General features: G+C 43.9%; 1 protein-coding gene across 1 annotated transcript in view; it reads right to left on the minus strand.

The window, feature by feature from the left end:
• The window catches only part of MAP2K1 (mitogen-activated protein kinase kinase 1), a 78,272-nt gene extending 57,846 nt beyond the window's left edge, over positions 1-20,426 (minus strand). Inside the window, exon 1 of the mRNA XM_059057836.2 lies at positions 19,474-20,426. Within this exon, the coding sequence (XP_058913819.1) occupies positions 19,474-19,553 (80 nt within the window). The 5' untranslated portion in view covers positions 19,554-20,426. The remainder of the gene's footprint in view (positions 1-19,473) is intronic.
• Between the last annotated feature and the right edge of the window lie 262 nt (positions 20,427-20,688).

Consider the following 20,688-nt stretch of genomic DNA (forward strand, 5'->3'; position numbering starts at 1 on the left):
AACCAGCCTTGTAAAGCATTCTTTGGACCTTGGTCACTTTAGGTTAAAATTCTGCAGGCTCTGCCTGGCATTCAAAAGAGAAGCATGTTCTTACAGCAGAAGATAAAAAAGATTTGTCCACCCGGCTCTTCCTCTTCACTTCTCCCCACCCACTTCCTTTTCTTCCAAAGGAGAATGGCTCTCATTTACTCACTGGTTTGCCACATCCTGCCTCAGAAGCTACTTCCTAGGAGCTGCCTGGGGCTATTCTGAGAGGAGCTTTAACTCCTTCAGGCACCCAGACCCTAGGACATTTATGACATCCCTGCCCACCATCATCATTTACAGTCTAGTAACTAGACTCTATTTGATCAGATAATTAATACTCCCAACTTTCTTTGTGCTGGCTTGGAATTAAGCACTTTACCTATAACAGAGTCAGGCAGAGGCCACATCTCTTGGTCCCATCTGGGGGCTCCAACTAGCCCAGCTTTGCTTAATCAGTTAAAAGGGACAAAAAGTAGAAATGATTCAAGCACAGGTATCAAGAAACTCAATGCACATAACACTGCATTTGATATCAGTGAAAGCCCAGTGGAGCCAATCTCCTGTCCCACATGAGCTCTGTAAGCTAACACTGACATTCATTCATTCCATGTTTGGAGACTACCTACTATGCACCAGGCCTGGGCTAAAGATGGGGCATCAAGACTGAACTCCTGATCTCCAGAAGCTCACAGTGCAGGTGGTAAAACACAACAGAGATATGTGTGAAGATCACCACACATACACACACCCCCAAGTGGTTTGTCTCCTGAGTAATTCATGGACAGTCCCACTGGAGCTTTTCCAAGGGAGACCATGCAAACTTTCACAGTTGAAATAATATCTGACTTCAGGCTTTAAGGAGGGGTAGGCTCCCAAACACTGGCAATAAAATTGGGTGAGAGAGGTTAAATAATGAGCCCAATCAACACAACAATTTAGGGGTGGAGCCAGGACTCCAACCTCAGCTGTCTGCCTCTGCAGTTCACACTCCTGCAGAGCAAGGAGCACCCACTAAGAGCCAGAACAGAGTTTGTATATGTTGGGGAGCGCGTCATGGTATCAAAAGAGGAGTAGGGCATCATTAGCTCCTTTTTTCCCCTAAATTAAAGAGACTTGAGATCTTCGTAGTAAAGAAAATAGAGGAAGATATAGATATATTTTTAAATCAAGAAATCAATAAACACTGACCACTTACTACAAGTGAATCCTACGCAGAGAACTGTTATCTTCTGCTGTTACAGCTGGGCTTCCTGCTAGACACATCATCCAGTGCAGGTAAACTGGCCCCTCTGGCTGGCCAGGCATGTGTTCCCCTCCCAAAAATACCCACTCAGACAATAGGCCCACCCTAACAAGGGAGGACCAGATACCAGTTGACGGCACAGCAATTGCTGAGCTCCCAAGCATCCCCGAGTCCGCTGGCAGGAGATGTAGAACACTGAAGCTTCTATGACAAATGAGGAGTATTATTTTTTTTCACGCTCCAGACTTGGACCTACTGTTACGTTTTACTAATCTTCAGCAGTCTGAACACCTGACTTTGGATTATGTATCTATTCGCCATATTTGAAACATCAAAATCAGATGATTTCTAGAGCCAAAGAGCCAAAAGGTACACCATGAAGAGAAAAATTAACAATAGTTTTTTCTCTCCCTCCACATACACTTATCATCCTTCCCTCTTTTTCTTTTTTTCCTGAAAGTTAAATCCTATTAGTAAAAACCACACAGGGTTACCCCTAGGCTGCACGACTCTACAGAAATCTGTCAAGACTTTAGTTGCTGTTACCAAAGATATGTCAAGAAAGGCTGTGAGGGTCAACAGGAAATGAACTCACTCTGTGCTGGGGGCCTTTAACAATGAGCAACTGATCACCTTTATTCATTTTAAACGGAACATACAGACTCTGCCCTACTTGTAAGACAGATGGAAGCACAGGCATTGGGACAGGGCAGAAAACAGCCCTACTCTCAAGAGTAGTCAGGGGCCTCGGATCTCGATTCAGGTCTTTGCCAGCTGTACAACACCAAGTAAGCTTCCCAGCCTCTCTGTACCTCAATCTCTTCACAACACATCCAGGAGACTGAACTATCAAAATCTTTCCCACATTTAACATATAAGGACAGACAGGTGGCTGTGCTTGGAGGAGAAGGAATGAAAGGTGTCGGTGGTGAAAAAGATGATTAACATAATGCTATCCTGGGTCTGGAAATAGCCTGGCCTAGTGCTGCGTTCACCTTATCAGCATAGATTTATTAGGCAGGGGTGGGGGTGGGGGGGCAGGCGGGAGGGCTGGTGGGTGGGAGGGAATCACAGCCACCTACAGTGAAACTAAACTCTTTTCCCAAATGAGTTCTGCTGAAGTGTGATTTATCCAGAGTGTTAAAGTACTTACCAGCAGTATGAAACCATGTTACTGAAATTGTATTACTGCACAAACTTAACTTTTCCCCAAATGTGATTTGCAGAGAGGATGCAGAGCTGAGAATCTTGTGTCTGTGACCATCTGTCCTATTCCAATCCCTGGAGAGGCGTGGGGGGAGAGTGTGAAAAGCCACAGGTGCCGTGTATATTCAGTCACCAATGTCACATATCCATCAAAGAGCCCAGCAGTTGCTGGGGATAAGTGTGCAGCTCAGCATGCAAAAGAGGCTTGCCAATCCATCCGGCCCCAAACATTCCCTGAGCCTTCCTCTGTGCCAGGCATGGGGCTGAGGGAAACACCACAGAATGTCACCGCCAGTTTTCCCACTGGGCTAGGAAGGGACTATTGACTGAAAAGGCAGTACAAAGGACTACAGGCACTTAACTGCCTGTGTGACATACACGGCCCTTAACCAGGATCAGTTTCCTTATCTACTGGGTAGAGATAACACACATCCCGCCTGCCTAATGTGGTTGAATGAGAAAATAAATAGATGTAAAAACAATACAGAGTACACAGAGCCTCGCAGAACAAATGCTATGATTACCACCAACACTGTGACCCTCTTGTGCCATGATATTATAAACTGAAAATAGTCAACCACTAATTAAGTCAAAGTCAGACTTCGCAGGGATCAGCAGAATCTCGACCTTGGGAGAGGAGCATCTTCTGCCCTCTGCCATCTCAAGGCTTAAGTCGTTCAACAAAATTTTACCAAACCAGATGCTAGGGAACATGATGTGCACTGGAGATAATGATGAATATGACCCGGTCCCAGGCTTCCTCAAGTCCAGTCCAACTGGACAGAGTTATGCAAACAACTAACATGTGACAGGATATGTAGAGTGCTCTGGAAGGTGGAGTAGATGACTGCTACCTGGAGTGGGGTGGAAGACAAGTCTGTGATGGATTTACAGAAGAGCTGACCTATAAATTGAACAAGATTAGGATTTCAACATGCACTGAAGGTGGAGAAGGGAATCCCCAGTAGAAGACACAGTCTGAGCAGAGGCCAGGGCCCACTGAGGAAGATGTTTGGAAGAAATATGAAGGAGAAGTTGAACCCTAGATCTACCTGGAACTGACCCTCAACATCTGGTTTGTGCCACAGAAAGGGAGTGTTACCTTCCCTTTATTTCAGTGACTACCCCTCCCTATTCCTATACACACACACACACACACACACACACACACACACACACACACGCACACGCACACGCACACGCGCGCAGCCCAGGAAATCCTCTTTAAACTCTTAGGAGAAGAAAGCTGAGCTTCCTGGGTGGTGCCTGCCAGGCAGATGGCAACCTAGAGAAGCTGGGAGGAGTCTATATTAGGCTGTACTGCGGCAGTTGTTTCCTAGGCACCTTTTGCAGCCTCCTGTTTCACTGAAAATAATTCTTTTGCTTCCTGCACATCCCCAGAAATTGCAAGTATGCCCGGCGTTGTCTCTATTCTAAGTCTGTGTGGATAAAGAACAGCTGAAGAGCCTCATCACTGGAAGTTCTTTGGGAGGTGGTAATTTTCTCTCCTTCTCGCCTGATAGAAAATAAGGCATCCTGGGCTGGGAATCTAGTCCTGCCCTTATCATGAGTCCAGTTAATCAACAAAAGCAGTTTACACACACATAGGAATCCTTTCTGCTGGGTAGGGGTTGTTGTGCCCATTTTACAGATGTGGAGACAGACTCAAGGATATGAAAACTTTCTAGAAATTAGACCCTACTCTAAAAAGCAATACAGGAAGACCTCTGGGTGCTCTGCCTCCCCCGCCCGCCTGCCCCTATGATCTCAGACAGAAAGACCAGATGTCAAAGCCCTCTGGGATCCCTTCCAGCTGTCCCCACCATCTTTAAAGTCCTCGCTGCCCCTACCTTTGCACTCTCAGGGAAGACAGGCACTCTCCTGGACACCTTGCCAACATTCAGATTTGCTTTTAATCTCTCTGAGCATACTCATGAATGTGACTTTAACACTTCTATAGGAAAAAGCCCAAAACTTTCATTTCTCAGTTTCTGAAAGACAACTTTCTAAGCCATGAGTCAGACTGAAATCAAACATCACATTTCGGCTTCCTAAAAATATTACCCCAGCACAATGCCTTGGTTTTGTTCCCACATGCCCATCCCCCAAGCACACACACATACACTTTAGACTATCATTTAAACACCGGAGTGTATAATTTAAATGTCTTTAATAGCATCTACTAAAAGGACATTCCCATGTGATTCTTCACTTTACTTCAAAGCTATGATCCAAACTGGAGCTTTTACTGAATTTTAGGACTAAATAGTAGATATGTGAATAGCAAATACTGACAATATAACTCAGAATATTTAAAATGCATTCAACTCAGTCATAATAACATTGGCATCTTTTCCAATTTTCAGCAAAACTTTTTGTCCATCTCTCAGCCCAGTGCCTGGTATATATTAGATATGTAGCAAATATCAGTTAAATGAACGTTAATACATCTTAATCTTCTAAACATACAAGTTAAAAATCTATGGTTGTAATTCTGGTCATGATCTAAATCTATTTGACCCTAACACAAATGTCATTGGAATAAACAGCAAATAACAAGCAGCTGCTGGCATTCAAAGTATATATACCTCTGTCATTTGAACTGTTTTGAAGTTGGCCTTGTTTGGAAGACAAATGGTTGGCAGCTGCACGTTCAATTACGAAGTTCTTGGTAGGAAGGCAGAGAAAGAACCAGGGGAATCAAAGTGCTATTTCATACATTAAGCATGGAATTCCTTTCCAACAAACATCCTTCATTTCCCTGGGGGAAACTAATAATAACATGCCCTTTGAACTTGGGAAAACTCAGGACTGTACTTTGGGAGGAAGAATCTAGTTTGAAGGCCAGGCAAAGCTCAAAGAGTAAGGGTCACTCCTTTTGCACATCTCTATTCTGCTAATTTTTTTTAAGGAAGAGGGTGGAACATAGGAAAAGCTACCAGGCAACGAGTCCAAAGGCCTGGATTAATTAAATGTATGACACTGAACAAGTTACTTCCTTCCTTTGTCCTTCATATTCTCCTTTGCAAAATAAAGGGGCAAAAATAATAAAAGAGTAAAATTGGATGACTTCTAGATGCTAATAGAATTTTCTGCAATGATGAAAATGCTGTAATCTGCTCTGTCCAATACAGTAAACACTAGCCACACATGGCCACTGAGTCCTCAAAGTGTGGCTAGTGTAAATGAGATATTGATTCTTAACTTTATTTAATTTTAATTCATTAAAATTTAAATAGCTACATATGGCTAGTGGTTATAGGTCGGGTGAGTGTAGCTCTAAGAAGACCTTCAGCATTTTATGCAATCTTTGGAGGGCTATGTGGGAAAAGCATGGCTGTTAGAGAAGGACAGACCTGGGTTCTAAACTTAGTTCCACCACTTACTAGTTATGCAACCTTGTGCAAATTACTTAACTTCCCTAAACTTCATTTTCCTTATCTGTACAATAGAATATTATGAACTTTCTCGCAGATTTTTAGTGCAAATTCAAGACAATGGATAAAAATAGATCAGATACGCCCTCAATAAACAGTAATTTTTCCAATTATCATTTCCTTCAGGGATAAGTTTCATGTCTTTTGCCTTCATCCTACTGTTCCTTCCTGATCTAGGACCCATACTTCATTACCCCAAGCCTGGGTCCTACAGATGAAGCGCTTGTCTTTCAAGAAAGCTACTTGCTCAGGAATTGTTCCAGATCCTCAGCTAGGGGCGCGCCTCCAGTACCCAAGTCCTCTGTGCCTCCGGAACTGCTGAATTCCGCTTACCCTGTGTCCCCTCCACCTCACATTTCAGGAATTCACAAAACCCTTCCCCCTGATTGCCTATCAAGCTGAAACTTTGTTCAGTGCAGCCAAAACACCTGTTAGTGGTTTCTGGTACTTTCCTCACTAACTCTCCCCTTGACTTCCCCTAGTCAATATTTTATAGCTTTTTATTTGTAAATGCTTTAAGACTTTTTTTTTATAATTGCTCAGTGATTTAGAATACTCAGAAATAAAAATGCAGCAAGCTAAATTTATGGCTAACCCAGCGTTAGTTACCAAAATAAAACAAGGCAAAAGACTATATTTTAGAAGGAGTGTTTCAGTAAAATAATAAAACTGTTGCACTGTCTATCTAAACTAATATAATGTGCTATGAACCTGGTCCAAATATTCCACTGGTCCTTCCTTTGGTGAATAGAACTTTTCCGTGGCTCCAATGTCCAAGTTTTATCAGTGGACACAAATGGATGCTAAGATAAGCAGGATATATTTTCTATTGTTAATAATTATTGGGATGTTAAACTACCCTCTTCTCGTTTTTCTAGCATTCCACAGACTCAGAGAGAGAGAGAGAAGAGCTGAAATACACGCTAGCATTTTGGTAGGATTTCGATCTGGATTTGAGTAAGCCATTAGACAATAGGTTTACAGTTAGCTTGGAATTCTGGCTAACTTCTGAGGCCTCCCCCAACAAGGACATTCTTGAAGGATTATTTACTGAAGGATGATATGAAATCAAACAGGGCAAATAATTTCGACTCTGAACTCTCAAATGTGGTGAGGGTCTAATCTAATTTTTAAAAAATAACCTGGATATGTAAGTTATAACTCAATAAAGAAATATAATGAACCTGGATCCAGACAACCTGTAAGTACGATAATGTGACTGATTAGTCTTATCTTCTCACAACTCCCCAAATTTCAAGATTTGACTGGAATCTTGAACTCATGTGGATCATTCACTCAACTCAATTGTTCCATTTTTTCTGAAAAGTAAATGCACTTAAGGGCATTTGAGGGCTTCCCTGGTGGCGCAGTGGTTGAGAGTCCGCCTGCCGATGCTAGGGGACACGGGTTCGTGCCCCGGTCCGGGAGGATCCCACATGCCGCGGAGCGGCTGGGCCCGTGAGCCATGGCCGCTGAGCCTGTGCGTCCGGAGCCTGTGCTCTGCAACGGGAGAGGCCACGACAGTGAGAGGCCCGCGTACCGCAAAAAAAAAAAAAAAAAAAAAAAAAGCATTTGACATTTTGAACCTTTCTTGGTAACAGGTAAACTCAAAATAGGTCAAGTCTAGAAAGGTGATCATTTCACAGGGACTTTTGTCTGTGGTTATTTTGAAAACCACTGCTTTAAAAACTGACATTATGAAGCTTAAAAATAGGCCTTCCTACTAAGGATCCTGGACTAAAATAAAATACCCTTTCCTTCCCCCATTTCCTCATTCCCTTTTCCCTAAAAAACCTTAGGAGAGTGTGTTTCAGATTATTACTTGAAAAGAGGTTTTTAAAATTTTTTAAGAATACTGGGTAAAGTTACCAAAATTCAGTGTCAGGTAAACTTGGAAAATTTTCAAACCAAGTAAGCATCCCAAGTGAAAATATGTCTGAGTTGGGATAAAAGTACAAGCACCTTCTTCCACTCCAGCTGTGTGAACTCCCAGCAAGTTCTCCCCGCTGCCCCCCACCCCCGGTCTGGTTTCCTCATCTTGCAAAAGGAGTCAGAGGGCTGGAGGACCTGTAAGGTCCCATCCAGCCCTAACAGGCTCTGCTTCTATAAACCTGGGCGGCTGCTTCCTATTTTCATGACTCCTTGGAGAGAGCAGAAAAGCCCCTGGCCCAGAAGGTCCCTGCAAAGCCTCATTATACTTAAAAGTGGTCCCCTGGGACATGAGAACTGCTATTGAGAGCAATGCAAGCTGAGATGGCTATAAAATAGAAATGGTATTGAGAGGGAAGAATTAAGTTATGTTTTGCAGATGACACTAGTAAATCTAGAAATACTGATATTCAATCAAAAAATTACTAGATATATCGGACTTCCCTGGCAGTCCAGTGGTTAAGACTCTGTGTTTCCACTGCAGGGGGCATGGGTTCCATCCCTGGTCGGGGAACTAAGATACCGCATGCCGCGCAGTGTAGTAAAAAAAAAAAAAAAAAATTACTAGATATAACAGGTGAATTTTAAAAAGCTGCAGGATATAAACAATTCATACAAACCAAACCACAGTCAAGATGGAAAACACAAATTTAAAAATGTTCAATCACAACAGCATCAAAACGTTAGGTATTTGAAATATTAACTAAGGACACAAGAGAGTTATTCAAAAGAAACTATAAAACCATAGCAGGAAAAGAGGAGGAGACATTAATAAATGGAAAGATAAACCATGACAATTTTTGAAGTTTTCTTTAACCTTACCTAATTTACGAAAAGGGAAAAAAACAAGACTATCAAAACTACATAAGAGGGCTTCCCTGGTGGCGCAGTGGTTGAGAGTCCGCCTGCCGATGCAGGGAACACGGATTCGTGCCCTGGTCAGGGAAGATCCCACATGCTGCGGAGCGGCTGGGCCCGTGAGCATGGCCGCTGAGCCTGCGTGTCCAGAGCCTGTGCTCCGCAACTGGAGAGGCCACAATAGTGAGAGGCCGGTGTACCGCAAAACAAACAAACAAAAACTACATAAGAGTTAAAAAGAAATTTTAGAAAGAGATAAAAATACCATAAAGACCAAATAAAAGTAAACCTGAAAATACAACAGATAAAAATCCTATTTAATAAACTCCATGAAGATGTTAGAACTCACTATGTAGAAAAATTAACATAGACTCATACCTCACACCAAGAACATTAATTAATCCTAGATGGGACCATATAAGGGGCAGAAAAGTCTAGAAGAAAATGAAGCCCCATACTCCTATTAGTTATGAAATGATGATAGATGTCTAAATACTAAAGAAAAGTAGCCTACACCATACAAAAGGCATGCTTTGCAAAATAAAAAAATATTTTTTCCTAAGTAATACAATATAAAAGGAAAACATTGTAATGGGCCAATGTAGTAGCCACATAATTTATAAAACTTTAAAATACAAAGCACACTAATCTATTGCTTCAACAAACCAGAAGACAAGTAACTGTGTACTGGCTAATAAAAGACATGAACTAACAAAAAATAAATAAAATACAAAGCACATCAAAGCTATATAGATGTATCTATTAAAGAACAGTCAGAGGAGAAGAAAAGTTTGCGTGAAACTTTTCAAAATGTTCAGCTGATACCACAAAACCATCCCACCTACCTCTCCAGCTTCATCTCCTGCTACCCGCAGCGATGCACCCAGCACACTAAACTACTTGCCGGCTCCTCCACACATCCCAAGCTTTCCCACTTGTGTGAAGTTGCTCATCCTGAGCTCTCTTCCTGCCATGCCCCCCTCCCCCATTCCCATGGAAATCCTAGCCATCCTTCAAGACCCAGCTCAAATGTCATCTCCTCTGTGAAGGCTCTCCTAATCTTCCCCACTGGATGTGCGTTCTTCCTCCTCTCAATGATCTCTGACAGTACTTTCTTTGTACCTCTTCTCCTGGGGCACTTTTCTTACTCTGCGGCCATCTGTTTCCTTCTTCTTTTGTCCTTGCAACCTCTCCCTCCCCTCCCATACAAGATTGTAAGATCCTTGGAGGCAAAGACAATCTTACCACCTACAGCATCCAGCATAGCAAATTACATTTGGTAAGCATTCATTAAATATTAGTTTAGATTGAATCGATGAAATACAGAAAATAATCCCATTTCAAAAATACAGACTGGCAAACAATTAAAGTAAAGCAGACTGAGGAGGAGTCCTATTAAACTATCAAAAAAAAAAATCACTAAGTCTTCCCTGGTTGCGCAGTGGTTAAGAACCTGCCTGCCAATGCAGGGCACACGGGTTCAAGCCCTGGCCCAGGAAGATCCCACAGGCCACGGAGCAACTAAGCCCATGCGTCACAACTACTGAGCCTGAGCTCTAGAGCCCACGAGCCACAACAACTGAGCCCACATGCCACAACTACTGAAGCCTGCACGCCTAGAGCCCATGCTCCGCAACAAAAGAAGCCACAATGGGAAGCCCGTGCACCGCAACGAAGAGTAGCCCCCACTCACCACAACTAGAGAAAGCCTGCGCACAGCAACAAAGACCCAATACAGCCAAAAATAAATAAATAAATTTATTTATTTATTTATTTAGGAAAAAAAAGAAAGAAAAAGAAGGGACTGAAATGAGGATCATTTGCTTGTAATATGTCCTCCCTCTCTTAAAAAAATAAATAAAACCAACTTCCTGAAGCTTGAGGCACCAGTTCAAACATACATTATAAATTGGTTCTATCTCTTTATGGAACATATTCAGTTAATATGTAACAAAAGCGGTAACATGGTTCATTGCCTCTGATTCTATGTATGAATTAATCTCAAAGAACAAAACAAATGGGTTTAAAACATTCATAAGAATAACAATAAATAATAAAATTATGAAAGCCACCTAATCAACAGTGTCATTTGTGAAGCCAAATCCTATCAAATTCTGTTCTTTAGCCAAAAATAAATGACAAGCATTAGAATTAAGTCTATGTGTAAAAATGGGGGGGAGGAGAGACCCATCAACTGATCACAGCCATCTATATATGCATATAATGGAATAACTAAAAGTTAAACTGGAAAATTTAATGTCTGAGGTTCTTTCTTTAAAAAGCTGTTGATACATTCAATTTTCTTTTAAAGTTGTAGTTGAGCAGGCAAATATGCAAAAAGGAGTTGGGGGGAAAAGAAATCACTCTTTATCCGATTTTTCTTCAACCCCCATGTAACCTTTTCTTAATCTGACTCAAAGCAGGATACCCCTGGGAGCTTCACCAAGAAATGAGAGGCAGAGATCAGCATTTTTAGCTGTAGGCCCTGCACTAGGATTCAGAAAACACCTGCTCTTTTAAAAACAAAAATGAGGGACTTCCCTGGTGGCCCAGTGGTTGAGAGTCCTTCTGCCAATGCAGGGGACACGGGTTCGTGCCCCGGTTCTGGAAGATCCCCACATGCCGCGGAGCGGCTGGGCCCGTGAGCCATGGCCACTGAGCCTGCGCGTCCGGAGCCTGTGCTCCGCAACGGGAGAGGCCACAACAGTGAGAGGTCCGCGTACAGCAAAAAAAAAAAAAAAAGAAATTCATTCTGGGAGGTGTTAACTTAGCAAACAGGCATCTGAGCCTTCAAACAGCTCTCATGGGCTTTCAGGCAAAGAACAGGACATGAAGAAAAACCACAATCAAGTGGCCAAAAGAGACCAAGATGATTTTTTCAAAATTGGCAACTTCTGGAAGGGAATAAAGGAAACAAAACTGGGACACTAAGCTTTCTTCTCAGGCTCACCTCATCTTCTTCCCAGTCTGTGGGTTCTCCAGGTTTTCTCAACATGTCAGAAAGATTCACCATTGCTTGACCTGTGCTTCCTATGGATGTGGTAGAAATAACTACCAATTCAGACTGAAGGAAACTCGCAACGAAGGGTTTTTTGTTGGTTGTGGTTTGTTTTGTTTAAACATTATTTTGTTTTTTTCCAAGCTACCAATAATGACTTACTATATTAAGAGTGTAGTGATGTAGACCCAAGGGTTCTAAAAGGTATGGTCCCAAATAATCAAATTAATGAAAAAAAGACACATAAGGAACTTTTTTTTTTTTTTTTTGCGGTACGCGGGCCTCTCACTGCTGTGGCCTCTCCCTTTGCGGAGCACAGGCTCCGGACACGCAGGCTCCGGACACGCAGGCTCCGGACGCGCAGGCTCAGCGGCCATGGCTCACGGACCCAGCCGCTCTGCGGCATGTGGGATCTTCCGGAACCAGGACACGAACCCATGTCCCCTGCATCAGCAGGTGGACTCTCAACCACTGCGCCACCAGGGAAGCCCACACATAAGGAACATTTAGAGAGTAAGAAAGCATATGACTTCAAAATGATATTGCATTTAATGTGATGTTTGTTACACGATATAGGCCAGAATACAAAAGGGGAGAGAGAAAATGTGAGTTAACATTCAAAGGGGCATAGGCTTAGGATGAATTTTAATCCTTGGGTACTTTTAAAAAATTTATTATGAATTTTTTTCGAACACAAATATGGAAATAGAACAGCGAAACTCATACACTAACCAACTAAACGACTGTGAACAATTTTGCCCTGTTTGCTTTATCTACCATGTGGGTGTGTGTATTTTTTTCCTGAACCATTTCAAAGTAAGTTTCACATATCAAATATGAACAACAACATTCTCCTTCATTATCATACCATTATTACATCTAAAAAATTAACCATAATTCTCTACTCAAATTTCCCTAATTGTCCCAAGAATTCATTTTACAGCTACACATTTTTTGATTCAGTATCCAACCAAGATTCATGCATTATATTTGGTTGACATGTCTCCTTAGTCTCTTAATTCTCAAACAGCACCACTCCTCTACTTTCCCCCCATGACACTGACTTTTTAAAGAGACTGGGTCAGTTGTCTTGAGAATGTTCCACATCCTGAATTTGTATGCTTGTTTCCTCCTGGTATCATTTAATTTGTTTCTCCATCCTTGTATTTGCTGTAAACAGGAAGTTAGATCTCAAGGCTTGATTAGATGCAGGTTTGGGCTAAACTTTAAATAACAGGCAGCATATAAAATGTCCAAATCAACATGATTTATCAACATTTGCAATTTGGTATTAAGAACAAAAGGTAATAGCTGAGAAGGAAGAAACCAAAGCGGGCACCACTAACTACACTTCCCATTTGGATAGCATTCCAACAATCATAAAGTGCTTTCATACACGTTATTTTGGATGATGCTCACCTGCCCGCCTTCCCTCACAGGTCTGTTATATTATCATCCTTCCTTTACTAATGAGGAAAACCAAGCCTCAGTGAAGTTAAATGACATGCCAAAGGTCAACAATTAAGAAGTAGCATAACTAAGTCTCAAACTCAGGTCCTAGAATAGCATGGAGTTACTCAGAAAAGGCTACATGGGAGATGAACTCTATGCTAGGTCTTGAAATATGGGCAGCATTCATTCATTCCAGGCACTGGGCTAGACGCTGGGGAAATATCAGTATACAAGATAGTCATGGTCCCTCCCCTCACTGAAAGTGTGGTGGCAAATACAAGACAAAAATAAAATCACACAGGAAAGTGGAGGAGGGCATTCCAGACAAAGGAAACCATGTGAGCAAGACCAGACGGAGGTAAGAAGCAGTATGCTGGGGCGATGGGAGGACAATAAAGGGATCAGGCAGAGAAAAATTGAGCTGGATGGGTAGCTCTACTGAAGTATTCTCTCCCTTTCTTTCAAAGATGCATAAGTAAGAGAAAGTAAAATGTTGTACGTGTTTATGTTCAAACAAGCACCGCACACATCTCCTTGCCCTGGGCTAAGTCATCTTGATGAACCTTTTTGCCATTTCTGTATCTGCTGCAACAGCAGAGACATTCTTCCCAAGGACATGGGCTTCAGCTGGCCCTACTTTTCACCTGAAGTTGCTCTCAAAAGACTGTGCCAGTATTAGTTATTGCAGCAACAAACCAGTAGAAGCATCCAAGTTCAGAACTACAAAATAAGTTAAAACCACTTCAAAAGCTTCTACTTATCACGACGTACATCCCAGGTAAGGCCGTAAGAGATCCCCCAAAAGCACAACAACCTGTCTCAATGTTTCTGTCCCCTTCCTTAAGGACCTTCACACTAACAGATGTGTGTCCCTACAAACGTAGCAGAAACTGCTGATGCTATGAACAATGCTCTGAATGCAATAATTAAGTCTGAGGGTTTCAGCCCCAAGTCCAAAAGCTGTGGATGCCGCCAAGGCCAAGCAATGCACCTTCTTGTTTATTCAGTACCATATGGCCTTCTAAGCACTTCTGTATGTGTTATCTTGTTTAATCTTCATGATACTCCTTCAGGGTAGGAATGGTTCAATCATTTAATCAACAGATATCTACTGAGTACCTTCTATGGGCCAGATACTGATCTACTCACTGAGCAAGGAACAAAACAAGCCCTCACCTTCATGAAGCATACATTTTAGTGGGGGCGGGATGAGGTACAGATAAATACTTACGGACAATGCAACATTAATTAGTGATAAGTGCTATGAAGAAAAACAGGGCAAGATAAAGGAGTAGAGCATGACAGAGAGTGCTATAATTAGAGTGATCCGGGATGGTCTCTGTGAAGAGACATTTGAGCAGAGGTCTGAAGGAAGTGAGGGAGCAAGTCATGTAGGTATTTGGCAGAAGAGCATTCTATGCAGAGGGAATAGCAAAAGCTCTGAGGTAGGAATGTGCTCAACCGACTGTGGAACAGCACAGAGAACAGCATGGCTGGAGCACATAAGTGAAGGGGACAGTGGAGGAAAACTAAGAACCTGATCAGGCAGGGCCTTCTAGGCCACTAAGGCAAAGATTTGGTAGACCATTCTCATCCTCACTCTACAGATAAGGAAACTAAAAGAGAGAAAGTACAAAGGACTTGCCTAAGGTCAAAGAAAAAGTGAAGTCTCGGGAAGTACCCTGCATTGCCACCACGAATTCTACTCAGGGCTCACTCACGCTTCTCCTTGTGGAGGTTAAAAGTGTTCTTTAAAACACAAAGAAAGAGATTAATTATGTGCCTTACCATGGAAGGAGAGGCAAGGTACCCTAAAACTCAGCAATCCCATTTCTGAGTACATTCCACAGGGAACTCTTACAAGAGTCCAAAAGGAGTCACATACAAGGATGGCGATGGCTGCACTGTTTGAGGCAGCAAGGGGTTGGAAACAACACAATTGTCTTCTCTAGGGGAATAATAAGTAAAATGTGGTACATGCACAAGACTGACTGCTCTGCAACCAAGAGAAATAATGAACTAGATACACGTATAACAGCATGAACAGAGCACAGAAACATGGTGTTTGGTTAAAAAAAAAGAAACTGAAATAAAAGTTTAGGGTGGTCATTGCTTCTGTTCAAATATTGTTGATTATCCTCCTTCCAAGAAGGCCCCTGCCCCCTTTGAAGGTCAACGTGGCCAGGTGACTTGCTTTACAAAAATGGGAGCAAAAGTGACATGTGTCACTCCTGGGCAGAAACTTTAAAAGCCAGAATGTGTTTCACAAGATTCCCTTTTCATTAAGCATATTTCAGACATGGTGCGTCGACAGCCTGAGTCCCTGATGGAATCCAATCAACAGAGCCTCCCACTGACCTGCAAGCATGTCAAACTACTGAGATTTTCTAGTCTATCCCAACTGTTGTAGATTTATAGCACAATAGGATTTTTAATAAAAAATGAATATAATTAAGTTGCACGTGATGATTCAATATACACACAGTGAAATGATTATTTCAGATACGCTAATTAACATACACACCTCCTCACAAAGTTACTATTTTTTTTGTGTGTGTGACAAGAGCACCTGAAATCTACTCTCTTAGCGAATGTCCAGTATTCAACACAGTATTATTAACTGTAGTAATCATGCTAAGCATTAGATCTCTAGACTTATTCTTCCTATTAACTGCAACTCTGTATCCTCTGACGAACATCTCCCCATTTCCCCCAACTCTCCACCCCTGGTTAACCACCTATCTACTCTCTGCTTCTATGTATTCCACTTTTTTAGGTTCACATATAAATTGAGATCATGCAGTATTTTTCTTTCTGTGTCTGGCTTATTTCATTTAGCATACTGTCCTCCAGGTCCATCCATGGTGTCATAAATGGCAGGATTCCCTTCTCTTTTAAGGCTGAATAATAGTACAATGTCATTCAGCACTCTAAGCACACAAAACGATACTATCTATTGAATACCTCCCAAAGGCACACATATAGCCAACAAATGGGTGGAATTATAAGACCATATATTAAATAAACTAGAGTGGGTGAGATGGTGCCTGTGGAAAAAAAGGGAAATGGGGAAGGGGGAATGAGAGTAAAAGGGAAACTAAGAGAAAAAATGAAAAGGTATTAAAAGGTTTGTTAAACACGTGCAAATATTAGAAATTTCATTCACTCACTGATTCACTCCACAAACATTTGTGCACTTATTATGTGCCAGGTACTATTCTAGGTACTACTTACAGAACAGTGAATCCAAAAAGGGCAGTCCTATGCTTATAGTTTATGATGTACAGAAGAGAGAAATATTTAAAATACCCTAAAAAAGATTATGGACAGTGAAGAAACGTCATTAAAAAATCAGATGACATGAGAAAGAGAGACCTACTATAGATCAGGTGGTCTGTGAACAACTCTGAGGAAATGACATTTATGCAGAGAGGTGAAAATTGCTTCCTTCCTAGCTTGGGAACAGGAAGGAATGATTCATTCCAGGCAAAGGGAACAGCATGTGCAAGGGTCTGGAGGGAGTACGGACCATCCCATGGAGGAAGTGAAAGAGGACCACTGTAACGGAGGAAAGAAGCAGCAGGAAATGTGGTTAAAGAGACGGAGTGGCGGGGGAGGCAGGAGGGGGATAGCAGCAGGCTCATAGCCCAATATAAGGAGTTTGGATTTTATTCTAACTGCAATGAAACCATGAAAACATTTTAAACAGGGAAATGATATGATCTCATTTCCAATTTATTTCATTCTAACTTAGCACCCTTGCAATATGCTCATATATTTTTACAAACTTGCAAAAGAAACATTTTTGCATTCTTTTTCTTCAAGGACCCCCAGAACTTGCATAGACATCAGGTCCCACATAACCCAGCTCTGTCTGAAAGGGGTAAGTGCTATGTTAGAGACCAGTCTCAAGGTGCCAGAAAGCCACAGAGAAACAACCTTGCGTATTTAGTACCAAGAGTTCTTTAATGTCAATGGATTTTTTTCTTTCATTTACACTGTATGATAATGTTCAAAACTGTGCCCTGGTCTAATCACAGAAATCGTGAGTACATCAGCTTTGCTCGAAAAAGGTTAAAGATGTAGATGTATACAGCTTCCCCCCATTAGTGGCAGGAAACGTAGGGGAACAGTCCCTGTTTGTCTCAGGCAGCCTACACAAAGATGCCTCCTATTGTAACACAGCAATGAGTCATGGAGGTAGGTGCACATGGCACAGAAAACTGAGCAAGGGAGAGTCGTTTATCCAGAAGCTAAGGCACCTTAACACACATATTCACCGCCAGGACTGGAAACTACCTTCTAGCTTCCTTCAGCTTTCTCTACCCAGTAACAAAGGTACCAGGAGCTAACATTCATGGAAGGTTTCCTACTATTAGCTCATTTAATCTTCACAACTACTCTAAATAGGTTCTATCATTAGACCCATTTTCACAGATGAAAAAACTAAACCTTAGCCCGAGAGAAATTTGTCCCCAGTCACAAAACCACAAACTTAGCCTGACTCCAGAATCCAACCTCTTAACCACTGTTTAGACTCTCCCAGTCCCACCCAAGCGTATCTGCCACCAACTCCAGGAGTTTCTTCTTTTCCTCCCTGTATTGTTTTCTTGTAACGAAACTCCTCCCCTTTGCAAGAACACAGCAGTGGTGTCAAATTAACAACAGAAGGTACTTCCACTCAGCACCCTCCTCCAAATCAACCGGGAGCACGATGATCAGGCCACAACATTCAAAATTTGTCCTGTCCTTCCCTGCCCTAGGGGGCTTTCATACTATTTTAAGGGGATAAAATACTGTACACTAAAACTGAACCAATCTTTGCAAAGTAATCCACTAACCTGTACAAGTTAATATCATGCAAAACAGACACTACGGTATTGAAAGGAGTTTGGGGACTTCCCTGGTGGCACAGTGGTTAAGAATCCGCCTGCCAATGCAGGGGACAAGGGTCCGAGCCCTGGTCTGGGAAGATCCCACATGCCGCGGAGCAACTAAGCCAGCACGCCTAGAGCCCGTGCTCTGCAATGAAGAGAAGCCACCGCAATGAGTAGCCCCCGCTCACCACAACTAGAGAAAGCTCGTGCGCAGCAACGAAGACCCAATGCAGCCAAAAATTAATTAATTATTTTTTTAAAAAAAAGGGAGTTTAAGGAATGTGGTTGAGCTCACATCACAGGTCTGTCCACCACTGGCCTTGTGATCATTACAGGGATGGACAGAGCCACCAAGCCAACAGGTCCCCAGACCATTAAAATTGAGATAGTCAAAGGAAGGTTACAGAAATCACCAAAGGGCAGAAAATCCAAGCCTAATCTATTCATTTCATCAGCTGGCTTCCTGAAGTCTCCAGTGTGCAGGTAAGAGATTAAGAACTAAATCTTTTCTGCTTATTTCTCCAGCTCGCCGGGTCTTCCTCCCTCAGACAGTCTTGTCCTTTACCCAGGACGCAAAAGAGTTGTGGGAACTCAGAAACATCCATGAAACAGCCGCATCATTGTTTAATGAAACAAAGTACTGGTTTGTGAGCAACACTGGAAGCTGCAGAGATGGAGCACCTTGTGCGTGATTTCCAAGACCATGGCGTTATGTCTCAGGTCGGAAGTTAGGGCTTATGGTCAAGTAAGGAACAGACAGGAGAGACACTGATGAGATTTGTTTAATGAATGAATGAATAAAAAGTCAGATGAAGAAAAGAAAAACCGCTCCCTTCGAGACAAGAGAGTTTCCAGGAAGGCCAAGGAATGAGAGCCCCCAAAGTCGACAAGCGAAAATCCACTGTGATGTCGGTGTACACTCGCCCCCGCTGGCCAGGCAGCGGCCGCAACTAGGCACTCCCAGCCCACAGGTGTCATGTACGAAGGAAGGACTGCCACAGGTCCCAACTCCACACTCTATACCGAGTTGGTCTCAAAGACGCAGACGCGATCTTAATTTTTCCAAGACATCTGCTCCCTTCTCCCGGTTACAGGCCAGAATTGCAGAGGATCTGGGGGGAAAGAGCTGGGTAGGGGTGGGCGATGAACCGGTTTTTACTTTTTAGGGAGAAGGAAAATGACAGAGATCAGGGGTGGCTGAAAGGGTCGGGAAAGGGGTGGGGATGGGGACATCGCGACTCGTTGGGTCCACTGACTGGTCTTGAGTCAGACGCACAATCAGTGCTTAGTCACCGATACTTCGGCGGCCGGGAGTTCCTTGCGCCTAGCAGCCCAAGACGTACGTGACAACCCGAGCGGAGCCCCGCGCGCCGCGCACACCCGGTTCGGCTCCTGCGCCCGGGCCTCCCCAGCCCGGCCCCGGTGCTCGCCTCCCCCCAGACTTACTCCGCCGAGCTGGTCCCGTTAACCGCGGAGCCGTCGGGGGCCGGGTTCAGCTGGATGGGCGTCGGCTTCTTCTTGGGCATTTTGGACCCGGGGAAGGCGCTCGCAACTCCGAGGGGAGGGCGGCCCCTCTTGCTTCCTCCCTCTGCGCTGCCCCGCGCCCGCCGCACGGGGCCAAGTCAGGGCCGCGGGCTCGGGGGCTGCCTTCGCGGGGCGCGCCCTGCGCGGTCCCGTCAGGGCCGAGGGGCCAGTGGCGGTCTCGGGAGACCCCCGCCCTACTTGCTCGGCTCACAGGAAACCGAAGGGCTTCCCTGCCGGCGCAGCACCGCAGCCCGGGATTCCCTCCCGCTCTCCCTCAGTCCACCGGTCCCCGGGGGTCGAGGGGCCCCGCCGGGCGCGCACCACAGCGCTGCTCCAGCCACAGCCCGGGAAAGTGCGCCGCCGCCACTGCCGCGCTGCAAGCGACTCGGCGCAGTAGTCCCAGAGGGACTGGAGAGCGGGGGAGGGGTGGGGAGGGATAGGGAAGGGGGAAGCCTTGCCCCCCGCCCCCCCGCCCCGGGCTGCTGCGTTTTCCACACTCCCACTCGGCTCCTCCCCTTTTGCCTCGCTGGCAGCCAATGGGAACACGCCTCGGCGGCAGATGACGCGGAAATACGTCACGGGGCGCGGCGCGCTACCCTGGGGGAGGGGTCTGGCGCTGGCTCCACCGCGCCCTCTGCCGCACAGAGGCACCCAGGTGGACCCACCGGGAAGGTAGGTGACCTGGACCCAGTTGGTCGGCACGCGGTCTCCTCCGCTGGGGTGACTGTAGCCCACGGACCGAGTCACGTTGATGGAGATGAAGTAAGAAAACGAATAAAGAAAAGGACCCCTTCTTATTTCTAGAGGCAGCGTCGAGGAATAGACAACTTGTCAAGAGACTCCTTGCGCCTAAGGAACAGGCAAATAGAAAGATACATATAAAACGGTAATACACAGTACTAGTCTACTGACGAGGGTACAGGGAGATGGGTGTTCAGCGCTGAAGAGACTTTAAATTGGGGCAACCTTTTCTGAGAGCAGATTGGGAATGTATTTTTAAAGCCTTTGAAAAAAAAGCCCTTTCAACCAGTAATTCCAGTTCTATAAAACTTGAAGAAATAAGATGTGAATAAAGAGCTTAATGATATAAAAGATTATTCAGAATACACATTCAGTCCATCTCTTCCCCTTTGCCCT

Source organism: Kogia breviceps, chromosome 3 (genome assembly GCF_026419965.1).
Source record: "Kogia breviceps isolate mKogBre1 chromosome 3, mKogBre1 haplotype 1, whole genome shotgun sequence".
Lineage (NCBI taxonomy): Eukaryota > Metazoa > Chordata > Mammalia > Artiodactyla > Physeteridae > Kogia > Kogia breviceps.